Genomic DNA, 13,825 nt, shown 5'->3' on the forward strand with positions numbered 1-13,825 from the left:
AGAACAAATTAACAGTCATCATAGGGTAGGTGGGTGCGGGTTGGGTAGAATAGGGGAAGGGGATTAAGAGTACACTTCTCATGATGAGCACCGAGTAATATATAGAGTTGTTGAATCACTATATGTACACTTCACACTCATATAACACTGTATGTTAATTATACTGGAATTAAAATAAATACGAAAAATAAATATGAAGGTTAAAAAAAAAAGAAAGCTGGCATTGCTACATTAGCATACAAATAAACTCTAAGACCCCAAAACATTACTATACACTGAGAGGGGCACTGCAAAGTGGTAAAAGCATTAATTAACCAGGAATATACAAACATTCTAAACTGGTAGGGACACAATAACATAATCTAAATAATCTAAAAATATATATAAACTAAAATTGACAACACTATCAGAAGAAATAGACATATCCATATCCTAGAGGGGGATTTTTAATACAACTGTTCCATTAATTGCTGGGTTAAATAGACAAAAAATTGGTTAGGTCACAGAAAATTTGAAAAACAACTAGCAAACTTGATCTAACAGACTTTTGGAAAATACTGCACGCAGTAAGTTGAGAATATACAATTTTTTAAAGTGCAATGAAATATTTATCACAATTGGCCATGTGCTAGTTCACAAATCTGCCGCAACAAGTTTAGAAGAACTGATGTCAGACTACAGTAAAATTAAGTTAGAAATTTTTAAAAAGTAGTTACAAAAGCCTCGTTTATTTCAAATTTTAAAATACACTTCTAAGCAACTCATGAATGAAAGAATCTAGCATAATAGAAATCAGAAAACTCAAAGAACTTAAAAATATATGGTATAGATAAATTAATAGAAGAAAATTCATCTCCTTAAATTGTTACTTTGAAAGAAAATAATAGCTCGAATTTCATAATGTAAATATCTACTTTAAAAAGAACAGAATGAATGCAAAAATTAAGCAGACAGAACAAAATAATAGAGGAAACTAATAAATAAATTAGAACATACATAAATACGATTAAAGAGCCAAAGGTCAGTGCTTTGACAAGACTTGTAAGACAAATAAAATAGACATAGGCTTTTAAAAGATTATTTTAGCAAGTTTAAAAGCATAAGTAAAAATATTAGGAATGACAAAAGCTGTAACTAAAAGTACTTTAGAAATTAAATAGGTCTGGGGCGCCTGGGTGGCTAAGTCAGTTGGGCGGCCGACTACAGCTCAGGTCATGATCTCACTGTCTGTGAGTTCGAGCCCCGCATTGGGCTCTGTGCTGACAGCTCAGAGCCTAGAGCCTGCTTCTGATTCTGTGTCTTCCTCTCTCTCTGCCCCTCCCCTGCTTGCTCTCTGTCTCTCTCTCTCTCAAAAACAACAAACATTAAAAAGAAATTAAAAAAAAAGAAATTAAATAGGTCTTAGTGGATATTGTAAACAACTATATGCCAGTATATTTGAGATGGAATGCATAAATTCCTAGAAAAATGCAACTAACTCAGGTAGAAATAGAAGATATAAACAATCCTAAAGCCAGGAAAGTAATAGAGCAATTTCTAAGTACATACACCTGTTTTCTTTTTTTGCAGCTAGCTAGAGTAGAGAATGGATAGAGGGAGATGAGGCAGCTAATCTTACACCATGAGGTAGCAGTCAAGTGCTGAGAGGATGGCACAACTGGGACAGAAAGAATCAGGGCCATCATGACTGTGGAGCCACCATTTCAGCTTATTCCTATCTTGTTAAAACTATTGCTGTTTTGGGTCTTTGTCGTGATGAAGAAGTAAGAAGTAGAAATACTGAAAAGAAAACAAGAGAATGATTAACACAACATTCTTGACTGTGGCTGTCTCAATAAGGGGAAGGATGTGATTGTGTGAGGAAAGGAGATGGAATCAGAGAAGGGCTCACAGAGATTTCTCAAAATTAATTAAGCTGAGGTGTGAAAGATACCATTTTATGCATTTTCTTTAAATTTTTTCTGTTACATTTTATAAATACATGTGTGTGTAAAGTATTTCGTGATCAAATACATAAAAACGATTTGAGGACAAAATAAAATAAATGCACTTTTTTGTTAGGAAATACTATGGGAAGATGCATAGAAAAACATTTCTGAGGATTTTAAAAAAACAAACTACAGTATTAGAATAAATTATATAGCGTGGGAGGCTTACTGTACAGTTAGAGGAAAGTACAGATGCTTCCAACATGGCTGAACTTATGTTATTTGCCAGATGATATTTCAATAACTTCAAATGTGAAGAACTGCATTTTGGTGATTCAAAAATGAAAGACATATGGGAGAAAAGATATTATCAACAATCATTCCTTTAACAACAAAGTGTTTTATGGAAACACAGCTAAGTCTAGATATCAGTGGAGCTAGGACTTTGGCGGCAATAAAAATTGAAATATGGAGTGAGGTCATGTTCACAGATTGCTTCTGTGATTCCTTTATCTTTTTTTTTTTTAAGATAAGTGAATTTACCTCACTAACTGTTGCCACCTACTACCTTCTTTTATCAGAAAATACACCTGGTAGCACCTGGGTGGCTCAGTCAGCTAAACATCCCTCTTGGTTTTGGCTCAGTCATGATCTCAGGGCTTTGTGGGTTTGAGCCCCGCATTAGGCTCTGCACTGGCAGTGTTGAGACTGCTTGGGATTCTCTCTCTCTCCCTCTCTCTGCCCCTCCCCCCACTTGTGCTGTCTCTGTCTCTCAAAATACATAAATAAACTTAAAAAAAATACACTTGGTATAATTTCAGATGAATTAGGTTTTACCTGCTTGTCCGTATGCAGGCATTTACCTTCACTCTAGTCTAGACTGTTTGTGGAAGATATTGGATCTCTATTACATACCAGAAATTTAATCTTTTGTTCTGATATAAGAACACTGACAGTGAGGCATCCGAATTCTTGAATGAAATGTGTTGTCATAAAATGGATTAGTAAATAGGATAGTTATGATTTCTTTTAAAAGCTCAATTTGTATTCCCAGAGGCGTAGGAACTGCCACATTAAAAAAGACTAACTAGGGGTGCCTGGGTGGCTCAGTCGGTTGGGCGTTAGACTTGGCTCAGGTCATGATCTCACAGTTCGTTAGTTTGAGACTCATATTGGGCTGCGTGCTGACAGCTCAGAGCCTGGAGCCTGCTTCAGATTCTGTGTCTCCCTCTCCCTCTGCCCCTCTCCCGCTCACACTCCATCTCTCTCTGTCTACAAAAATGAATAAATGTTTAAGAAAAAAAAAAGACAAAGTAGGGGCGCCTGGGTGGTTCAGTTAGTTATCTGTCCAACTTTGGCTCAAGTCATGATCTCACAGTTCATGAGCTTGAGCCTCGCGTTGGGCTTTGTGCTGACAGTGCACAGCCTGCTTGGGTTTCTCTGTCTCCCTCTCTCTATGCCACTGCCCCCACCTCAACAATAAATAAATGAACCTTTAAAAAAAATTTAAAAAAACATGTGAAGTGCCTAAACTTGATAAATATCTAGATGCCAATCAACTGGATGGGAGGAATCCTTTCACTGTTAGTGTGTACATCAAGGTCACTTGATGTACACATATATTATCCCACAACTGGGGCACCTGGGTGACTCAGTTGGTTGACCGTCTTTTCGTGGGACCAAGCCCACGCTGGGCTTTGTGCTGACGGTACCCAGCCTTCTTGGGATTCTCTCTCCTCTCTCTGCCCCAACCCCCACCCCCACCAGCTCATACTCTCTCTCTCACATAATAAATAAGCTTTAAAAAATCCCACATTTTTTTTCAACTTTATTGAGATATAATTGACAAAATTATAAAATAGTTAAAGTGTATAGTTGTGGTAATCTGACACATACATACATTATGAAAAGTAACCCCAACCCAGCCAATCAATATTTCCACCACCTCACACATCTATTTTTCTGTTGTTGTTGTTGTTGTTGTTGTTTTTTGAGACATTCAAACACTACTACCCTAACCAATCTCAATCATACAATAGTGTTAACCATAGTCACCATGTTTTACATTACATCCTTGGACCTAACTCATCTTATAGCCAAAAGTTTGCACCCCACCACTCAGCCCTTGACAACCACTTTTCTACTCTGTTTGTATGAATTTTACTTTGTTTTTTAGATTCCACATATAAATGATACCATGCAGTATTTGTATTTTTCTGTCTGCCTTATTTCACTTAGCATAATGTCCTCAAATTTCATCCATATTGTTGCAAATGGCAGGATTTCCTTCTGTCTCATGGCTGAATAATATTCCATTGTATATACATACCACTTCTTTATCCATTCATCCATTGGTGGACACTTAGGTTGTTTCCATATTGTGGCTATTGTGAATAATGCTGCAATGAACATAGGAGTGCAGATATCTCTCTGAGATCTTATTTTCATTTCCTTTGGCTATATATCCAGAAGTGGGATTTCTAGATCATATGGTAACTCCCTTTTTAATTTTTTGATGAACCTTTATATACTGTTTTCTACAGTGACCAAACCAATTTACATTCCCACCAATGGTGCACAAGGGTTCCCTTTTCTCCACATCCTTGCAGACACTTGCTGTCTCCTGTCATTCTGATGGGGCTGTTATTCCTAAAGGGTATGTGGTGGTTTCTCTCCTTCCCTATCATCATCTCTCTGTAAACTACAGGATTTGTCTGGATGAGTCAAAGAAGACACCTACATTGTCAGGTGTCAGGTGAGGACTGAAGAGCTCTCATGAGTGGCTTTGCCACTCAGTTACACCTAGGCTTGCATGGAAGAGTAATCAAGGAGAACACAGTTTTGTTTCTATTTGATGTGGACACCAGATATTCTAGAATTGTTATCTACCAACTTGGCAGAACTAATGCCCCTAGACCATGATATTACGAACCATGCTTATTACAGTTAATATGGTTCTTTGAATTCTTGGAGAACATTAAACAGTGTTTTCTTTTAGAATTTGGTTTTCAATAATAAGGATTTTCACCCCCAAACTAAACACCTAATTAAAAAACAAGATTTAATTTGTTCAAGGAAATTTTCCCTTTGAACTCTTCCCTGTAGAGGATGACGAATTATATAAAATGAAAGGAAAACAATTATCTTAGACCTTTCATTAAAAGCAAACCGATTTTCCAATTCCTTTCATTCAAAGATGCCTGGACGTTTAGAAATTGAGCTAGTATAAAAATGTGGGTATCTCTTTGAATAATACTAGTGCTTGTGAAGAAGGGAAAAATCTAGCAACTTGATTCTTCTTTTGGTATGTAAAAATTGGTTTTCGGATACCTGGAACTCATTTCTGATAGAAATAATATGAGTGATGATGATTGGTTTCTCAGTTGCTCCCCTGGAACCTGACAAATAAATTTGACCATGTACTGTCAGTGTCCCTTTAGGATATTCCATTGTTTTTTGTTCCTTTTTGCCTCAAAAAAAATATTGTAACTACTTTTAGAGTCATGCAGGATTTATAGGCTAATCACTTACCCACCACTTTTATTTGGGCACAAGTAGGGAGCTCTGCTAATGTCTGGGTCATGGTCTATAATAAGAAGAGAACTTGGCAAGTCATGGAAAACATCTCCCTTTTAGGTATGCAGCATTGGTATATGGCTATTCTTTAATCAGTTCCTGGAATCAGAGGGGCTACTGAATATCTATCACCTTCAAAACTAACATGTAATCATTACTAGCAGTAGCAGCAGCAATGGCAAAATTATCATTATTATTGTCTATGTCAGAAGTTTGCAGTTCTTTCAACAAGAATTTTAGGGTTGATAAGTTTTAGTTCCAAACCCTTATATTCTTTCCACCAAAAAATGAAATTAATCCCCATGAATAGCCAAAGCAATTTTCTCTTTCCTGAGAAAGAACAAAACTGAAAGTATCACACTTGCTGGTTTCAAACTATATTACTAAGCTATAGTAATCAAAACAGTCTGGAGTTGGTATAAAAAGAGACACACACACCAACAGGACAGAATTGAAAGCCCAGAAATAAACCTTAATATATACAAGGAGCCAGCATTTGACAAGGAGCCAAGATACTTAGTGAGGAAAGGACAGCCTCTTCAATAAATGGTGTTGGGAAAACTGGATTACCACAGGCATATAAAATTGGACCCCTTTCTTGTACTACTCATAAAAATTAACTCCACAGCAACAAATCCCAGATAATCCAATTTAAAAATGAGAGGAACTGAATGGACATTTTTTCAAAGAAGACATACAAGTGGTCCAACAGGTGGATGAGAAGATACTCAATATCACTACCATCAGGGAAATGCAAATCAAAATCACAGTGAGTTATGACCTCATACCCAACAGAATGGCTGTTATTATAATAACATTATGCTAAGTGAAATAAGTCAGACAAAGACAATTATTGCATGTTATCATTTACATGTGGAATTGAAAAAAGTCTAATTCATAGAAACAGAGTGTAGAGTGTGGTCCTGGGGGGCTGGGGTTGGGGAAATGAGATTTTGGTCAAAGGGTACAAACTTACAGTTATAAGATGAATAATTTCTCAGGACCTAATGTCCAGCATGATGGTTAAAATTAATAATACTTGCTATATATTGGAAGTTGCTAACAGAGTAGATCTTAAATGTTCTTACCACAAAAAAGAAATGGTAATTATGTAATGTGATGGAGGTATTAACTATTGCAATGGTGATAATCATTCTGCAATATATAAATATATCAAATCAACAGGTGCGCCTTAAATTTACCCAATGTGTTGGCTGAGTGAAGTATACTTATGTGTCAATTATATCTCAATTAAGCTGGAAAAAATGAAATTATTCTGACTCATGGTTTTATCTTTCAACTTTTATCAGTTTGCTTTTTTCTTGTTATAGTTTCTATACAGAATGAGTTCTTTTAATCTAAGTATTATTGAGAAAAATATTACTGAATTTATTCCTTCACTCAGCAAATATTTACTACATGCTTACTCTATGGCAGTCACCTGTTCTAGATATTTGAAATACAAATAAGCATATGGAAAATAATTAAATAAATAATTTCATTGGTATGAAGGTAATGCATGCTTTGGGAAAAGTAGGGCAGGTTCAAGGGTATTAGGAGGGATGTATTGGCCATAATGAAAATGGGTGATCAGGGTAGGCCTCATTAAGAAGATAATACTAGGGCAAATGTTAAACGTATATTTTTAATCAATATTATTATAATTACTAATGTAGAACTTATTTGGTGGTAATTCTTAATTTTCTTCTACTTACTGGGAACTTTCTGCTTACTACACACTAAACTTTATATGGATTGGTGTGTGTTATTGCCTTTAAAGAGAAACATAATTCTAAAAAATAAAGTAAATATATAATTCTAAAATAAAGTAAGGTTATTGATCATCTTGGATTGATTTAATTATACTAGTAAACAGATTTTAATTAAATTTAAGAAAATACTTAATTTTTTACTGAACAAATGATTCAAATGTACAAAATTGTAGTAATTTTCAGTAGAAATTAAATATTTTTTTAAAATACGAACATGGCAAAATAGTGCAAATTTTAAAAAAACCTAAGCCCTTCATTTTTCCCTCTTCTCTGAAATTTATTTTAAACCATTCCTTCCTTAAAGGAGTAATATTTGGATCTTTGATGACTTATAGTTCAAATTCAAAGCCAAACCATACAGCTATTTTAATTCAATAGAATGCCCTACCTGCTTCAAGAAGAAAATAGAAGAAAAAAACATTATAAATATAAATATTCTTTCCTTTTCATAACTAGATGAAGTAGATACAGATTCTTCCACATAATCAATTAATGTTAAAGTAACTAGTTTAAACCTGGCAAAGAACAGGTGCAATTTAGTACAAATTGAACACAAAATATACAATATATCTATCTGTAATTGTTAAAAATCAAAACATATCTTGAGTGTGTATATAAAATAACACTTTCGTGTTATCTCTAACAAAGAATACTTTTGTAAAGTAAAAAGTTATCCTTTAATTTTTCTTTTGCATAAAGTTGAATTTTACACGTTGAGTTCTACAAAGACCACAGAAGCATTGTTCAAAGGCCTTGCTTGCTCTCTTCTCCCAAACTCAGAACTCAGTCTTTATTGCCCTAAATGTACCCACATTATCTTTACTTTTCTCCATTGAACACTTGTTCCTCCTGTGTCTGCATCTCAATTGGTGACATCAAGGCCTACATTTACCTAGTTTACTCTAGCAGAGACATCTTCTATGCTTTTCTCTCTCTTGTCCTCAAAGTCTGATTAATCAAAAAAGTCCAGTTTGGTTTGCACTCTCCACTCTTCAAATTGTTGCCATAGTAAGTTTCTCAATGGGCAGAATTTACCATGCTGCTCTCCAGTTTCAAAGATTCCCATTTCCCCTAAGATAAACTCTAAACTCTTCTGCATTTAAAAAAAATTTTTAAATATTATTTTTTTAATGTTTATTTAATTTTGAGAGAGAGAGAGAGAGACAGAGACAGAGCATGAGCAGGGGAGGCTCAGAAAGAGAGGGAGACACAGAATCTGAAGCAAGATCTGGGCTCTGAGCTGTCAGCACAGATCCCAACACGGAGGCTCCAACTCACAATGAGATCATGACCTGAGCCGAAGTCTGACGCTTAAGGGACCACCCACACGCCCCAAGAACAGCTATTTTTTAAAATATTTTTTTAAAAGTTTATTTATTTATTTTGAGAGAGGCAGAGAGAGCATGGGCAGGGAGGGGCAGAGACAGAGAGAGAGAGAGACAATCCCAAGCAGGCTCTGCAGGTTCAGCGCAGAGCCTGACGTGTGGCTCGAACTCACGAAACTGTGAGATCATGACCTGAGCAGGAATCAAGAGTCGGATGCTTAACCAGACTAGTCACCCAGGCGTCCCACAGACAGCTATTCTGAACATGGCTTGATCTATCTTCACATTTCACTTACCACAACTCATCCCTAGAACCTGCAGTGGAGAGGTTTCCTGAGAAAAGCCCAGTTCTCCACATATTTGGGTCTTTGAATTCACTGCATTCTCTAATTAGAATACCTCTTCTCTTTTCACTCATTCATTAATTGATGAAGATAAATATCTACTGAAAATGAGGCAATGAAGCGTGTCATGGAATTAAATGGTGAACAAATGAGACACAGTCCCTGCATGCATGGAGTCTGCATTCTGCTGATTGAACATGCTGTCTCCTTCCTGACTCAAATCTCGTTCCCTTGCACTCCACTCCTGCAACATGCCCTGACTGAGCTGGTTGCTCTCCAATTCTGAACACTTAGCCCCTCTGTGCATGCTTCTGTTGTAGGAGTTATGTCACATGTCTTTTTTACGTCCACCTTCCCCACTAGACTCTGAGCTGCACACAGTGGGGAGCAGGTCTTTTCATCGTTGGACCTTTCTATAATGCCTAGGACTGTGTTGGATGTCAAATCGATTCGAAGGGGCTTGACACTAAATTTCAGCATCATGCCAGAAAACTGGGTTTCTAAAGATGACCACGAGAAAGTTACTGAGTGCGAGCATATTTTTCTGTTTAGGATTGCCAGTTTTCATAATTTTTAAAGCTCATTTTTAATGTATTCTTCTGTGACATACTTTGCCTGCTATTGATTTTCTATGTTTTACAAGAATTACTCTATCACTAAAAATGATAATGTTTTCATAAATGTATATTCAGTTCTCATCTTTAAAACCCTTAGTGTACACTGTAGCTAAAGGCTTAAAACTTAGCTTTGTTATTTGTCTCCGCTTTACACAGAAATCACTCTTTCCTTAAAGATTTCTGTAAATAACAAGAGAGTTTTCTTTTTCCTACTGAGCTGCATGTGAATGCATCACAGCCTGAGGAAGGAACATATGCCCCACTCTCCTATTCCTAATGCCATGGTTACTATAAAACTATTGCTATGCAGGATTACTTTTCAGTAGACTCAAGATCTATTGCTCCCAATACGACTCGGTATAGAATTTTTATATTGATTTATTCTGGGAAATGAATTCTGTGGGATAATTTACAAAAGTCTCCTTCCTTCCTTGAATAGCTAGAATGACTACGACTCCTCCATCTGTGTTTGACAGTAGCAATTCATAAATTCTGCATTGAATTTTTTAGTGGGAATACTAAAGATAACTGGATTGCAATTACACGAATAGTTGCTCTAAGTTTATAACCTGAAAGAAATGGGGAGAGTCCTAATGAAAATCAGGCTACCAAGCCAGTAAGATTTTAATAAGAAAATGAAACAATATTCTGAGACTGGAATTATATTTCTTTGAACTACATATGCTACCTCCTATCACCACAAACTTAGTAAAAGGAGAAAATAATGATGCTAATTTTCAAAGCCTAAAATACTTTCTATCAGAATATTGATTTTAGTCTCTCCATGAGGGCTTATCAAACCATTTTGACTTAGGCAAGCAAAGTAATTTATAAACAAGGAAGCAAGTAGCAGATTTTAAAATGCATACGTCTCTAACTGCACATCTAATATAATTTCACATATAATTATTTAGAAAGAATCACATTTAATGTACCTTTTCCAGCTCCATATTGCTTGAATTTTTCCCTGCATCATTACTGTATCTGCAAAATAAATCGACCCCGTTTATAATTTTATTAAAATGTAATTTCGAAAATCCTAATCAAAATGTCAATATTCTTTACCCTGGAACCGGTATTGTCTTCTCTTTCCTCTCGTTTGTTTCATGTTCATTAACACTTTCTGCAAAACATTAAATAGAAGAAAAATACTTTAAAGGGTTTTCTGTGTGTGCAGGTGTGTGTGTGTGTGTGTGTGTGTGTGTGTGTGTGTGTGTGTGTTTAAAGATGGAAGCATTACTAGAAACTGAAAATAAATTCACCTACTGACATAACATTCATCTTAATAAAGTATTTTATAAATACAAATATTGCCCCAACAGTTTTCACTCTATCAGGGAAATTTATCAGAGCCAGAAATAACCACAGCCAAATGCAATGCTCTTTCCAAATAGAATGTAGGAATGACAGATTCCCAGTTTTATGCAGGAATGTCAATTCAGTATGAAAGTAGACCTGGGGTCTCCTGAGAGAGAAAGACAGAGAAAGATTTCCATCAGACTGGCTGGAGGATAGAAAGGGCATTCTTCCTCTTTTTTTCCAGAGAATGTAGATTTGACCATTAACTGAAGGTAAAATATTCGGGTAATGTCATTCCTTTGTATAAATACAGAAAGGGGAAGGCTAAATTCACATCATGCATGTATGGACAGTCAATAAAATATAAGCCAGGATTCTTGAGTTTATGCCTATTGCCCAAATGATTAGACCCCGTTGCAGCTGTAACAACATGTGATACCATCAATTTCCAGTCCATGGTTGGTTGATCCACTGAAATAAGTCATCTGAGTGGCCTCGACCTCTGCTTCAGCACTGATGATTTGCTGTGCCACAGCCTCCACGATGGGCATCACCATGGCAGCAGTTGAGGTGTTGCTAAGCCACATAGATAAAAAGGCGGTACTGCTCATGAACCCCAATGTCAGCCTGAAATGAGAGGGCTTTTAGTATGAACTGTGCTCTTCAGCTTAACTAGCTCTGTATTATTTAACTGTCAAGGTTGCTGTTTTTGACTTGGGAATTTTTTTCAAAATACACTTAAGTTAAGGTTCCCCTCGGATGACGACCCCTGAGGATGGCCATAGCCAGACAGGAACCAAAGTGGCACATAGAAGAGTGGAGTTTTTATGAGATTTGTCTCCCTGGAAACCATAAGAATCTTCTCTTGAAACAGAAAAAAATGATTAAATGTATAACCGAACTGCAAGTCAGTAGATGGTATAACAGCTTATAATATTATACCAATATTTGAATGCCCTTTGCAGATGACGCTTACCTTCAAATACTAGTAAGAGGAAATGTCATCAATTTTTGAGTTTAGGATCCCTTATTCTTTCTCTTACCTTTTGATCTCATCTCTGTTTATTAGTCTGTGTGCCAGGGAAGCACAAGGGCAAGGAGAAAAATTAATATTTTTAAATCTGCTTTTTGTTACTGACTACTTGGTTCAGCATATGGTAGATAAAGAAATGGTTAAAATTACTAGCTAAAATGAGGTTTCAGAATTTTCTATAGATTCTATTATTTACGCTTTCTTGAATTTAACATTCCTACCTGTGGTCAAGAACTGGATATATTATTTTGTCTTCTCTTATATTTAGAGCAGTTCTTCTCCCTTAAAAATAACACACCTAAGACTTCTAGGATTTGAAACTGTATCTATAAGCTTTCAAAGTCACACCTGGGGGAAAAATATGATCTCCTTTGAGCAGGAGATCCCAGAAAATCATTCAGAAGCACATCTTTCCATATAAAGCCATTTATAAAATTCTGTGACTCCCCTTAAAAGTAGATCCACAAGTGGGGCGCCTGGGTGGCCCAGTGGGTTGAGCATCCCACTTCAGCTCAGGTCATGATCTCACAGTTCATGAGTTTGAGCCCCATGTCGGGCTCTGTGCTGACAGCTCGGAGCCTGAAGCCTGTTCGCATTCTGTGTCTTTCTCTGTCTCTGCTCCTTCCCTGCTCACATGCTGTCTCTCTCTCAAAAATAAATAAAGATTAAAAAAAAAAAAGTAGATCCACAAGAAAAATTCCACACTGTAAGTTTCCACTTCAGATCAGGTGAACAATTTTTACATGTAAAACAAAATAGAACTCTTCAGATATCTGTTTAAATAAGACATGATTCTTAATAAAAGTAAACTAGAAATACCTTTAACTTAAGGCTCTGACAAGACATGAAATATTCCTATAAAAGAAGATGGTGATCAGATAAATCTTTAGTGTGGTGAAAATGCCTTAAATTGCAAAGCCACTTAATGATATAATGGACAGGACTCTTGCTTCACTGTGCGGTTCACTCCCCTATTCCCTGTGGTCAGTGAGAAGGTGATCAAGGAAAAGAGACAGTATCTGTAGCGTCCCAAGAGCTGTGGAACACCATTTCATTTTAAGAGTGAAATTACCTTAATACATACATGTTATAAAAATTGTAAGTAACAAACATTTAAAAAATTTGACTCATCTGAGTTATTTTCTGTATTCAACAACACTATTTTACTCATAAATGGTAAACACAGATATGGATACACTCTAGAATGAATTATGCAACATAATTCAATAAAATTTTCTTATTTTCAAAGAAAAATGAGAAGGGAAGAACCACCTAAGGCTTTAAAGCTTAATGCTTAGGCAAATGTTAAATGTGTATTTTAAAATCAGTATTATTATAATTTCTAATTTAGAACTTTTTGGTGGTAATTTTCCTGGGAACTTTCTGCTTACTACACACTAAATTTTATAAGGACTGGTATATATGTTATTGCCTTTAGAGAGAAACATATAATTTCTCATATGCAAGTGATTATGACACTGAAAATATATTTTTTAGCTCACATCTATGTTCTTAACAAGCGCTAGAATTAAAACTACAATAGCCAATTAATTTAATGGAAAAAAGCATTCATTTCCATGGGGGAAAGCATTCAGTGGGGGAAAATCAGTCAACTGAGCGATTTCACATTCTGTAGATGAAACTTCTTAATTGATTGTTTCACTTTGCAACAGTTCATTTAAAAAGAAAAATGTTCACCTTGGAATTTTTCTGCACACATTTGTATTTTGTCAGTAATGTCTTTGTCTTTGGTTCTTAACATCTTCCCTGATGATCAAGGATGCTCTTGAACAAGTCTTGAATGGGTAATTAGCCAAATAATGAGATAGGACTGAAATCTACTCTGAAGCCTATCAATCTTGTCTGTTGAGGTTCAAGGCTCCTCTCAGCTTTGCCTCTTAATGTGCATGAAAGGTGAGAGAGTTGTGTGC

At 35.9% G+C, this 13,825-nt stretch overlaps 1 protein-coding gene across 5 annotated transcripts in view; it reads right to left on the reverse strand.

The window, feature by feature from the left end:
• SLC13A1 (solute carrier family 13 member 1) overlaps positions 1-13,825 on the reverse strand; it is a 142,699-nt gene that overhangs the window by 95,563 nt on the left and 33,311 nt on the right. For 4 of the 5 annotated variants that reach the window (XM_019825748.2, XM_019825749.2, XM_045052690.1 and 1 more), the window contains exons 4-6: positions 11,301-11,488; positions 10,628-10,685; positions 10,498-10,546 (exon numbers count right to left, since the gene is read on the reverse strand). In XM_019825748.2, the coding sequence (XP_019681307.2) occupies positions 10,498-10,546; positions 10,628-10,685; positions 11,301-11,488 (295 nt within the window). The remainder of the gene's footprint in view (positions 1-10,497; positions 10,547-10,627; positions 10,686-11,300; positions 11,489-13,825) is intronic. The other variant, XM_019825750.3, reaches the window with a different exon arrangement.

The sequence above is a fragment of the Felis catus genome, chromosome A2 (genome assembly GCF_018350175.1).
Source record: "Felis catus isolate Fca126 chromosome A2, F.catus_Fca126_mat1.0, whole genome shotgun sequence".
Classification (NCBI taxonomy): domain Eukaryota; kingdom Metazoa; phylum Chordata; class Mammalia; order Carnivora; family Felidae; genus Felis; species Felis catus.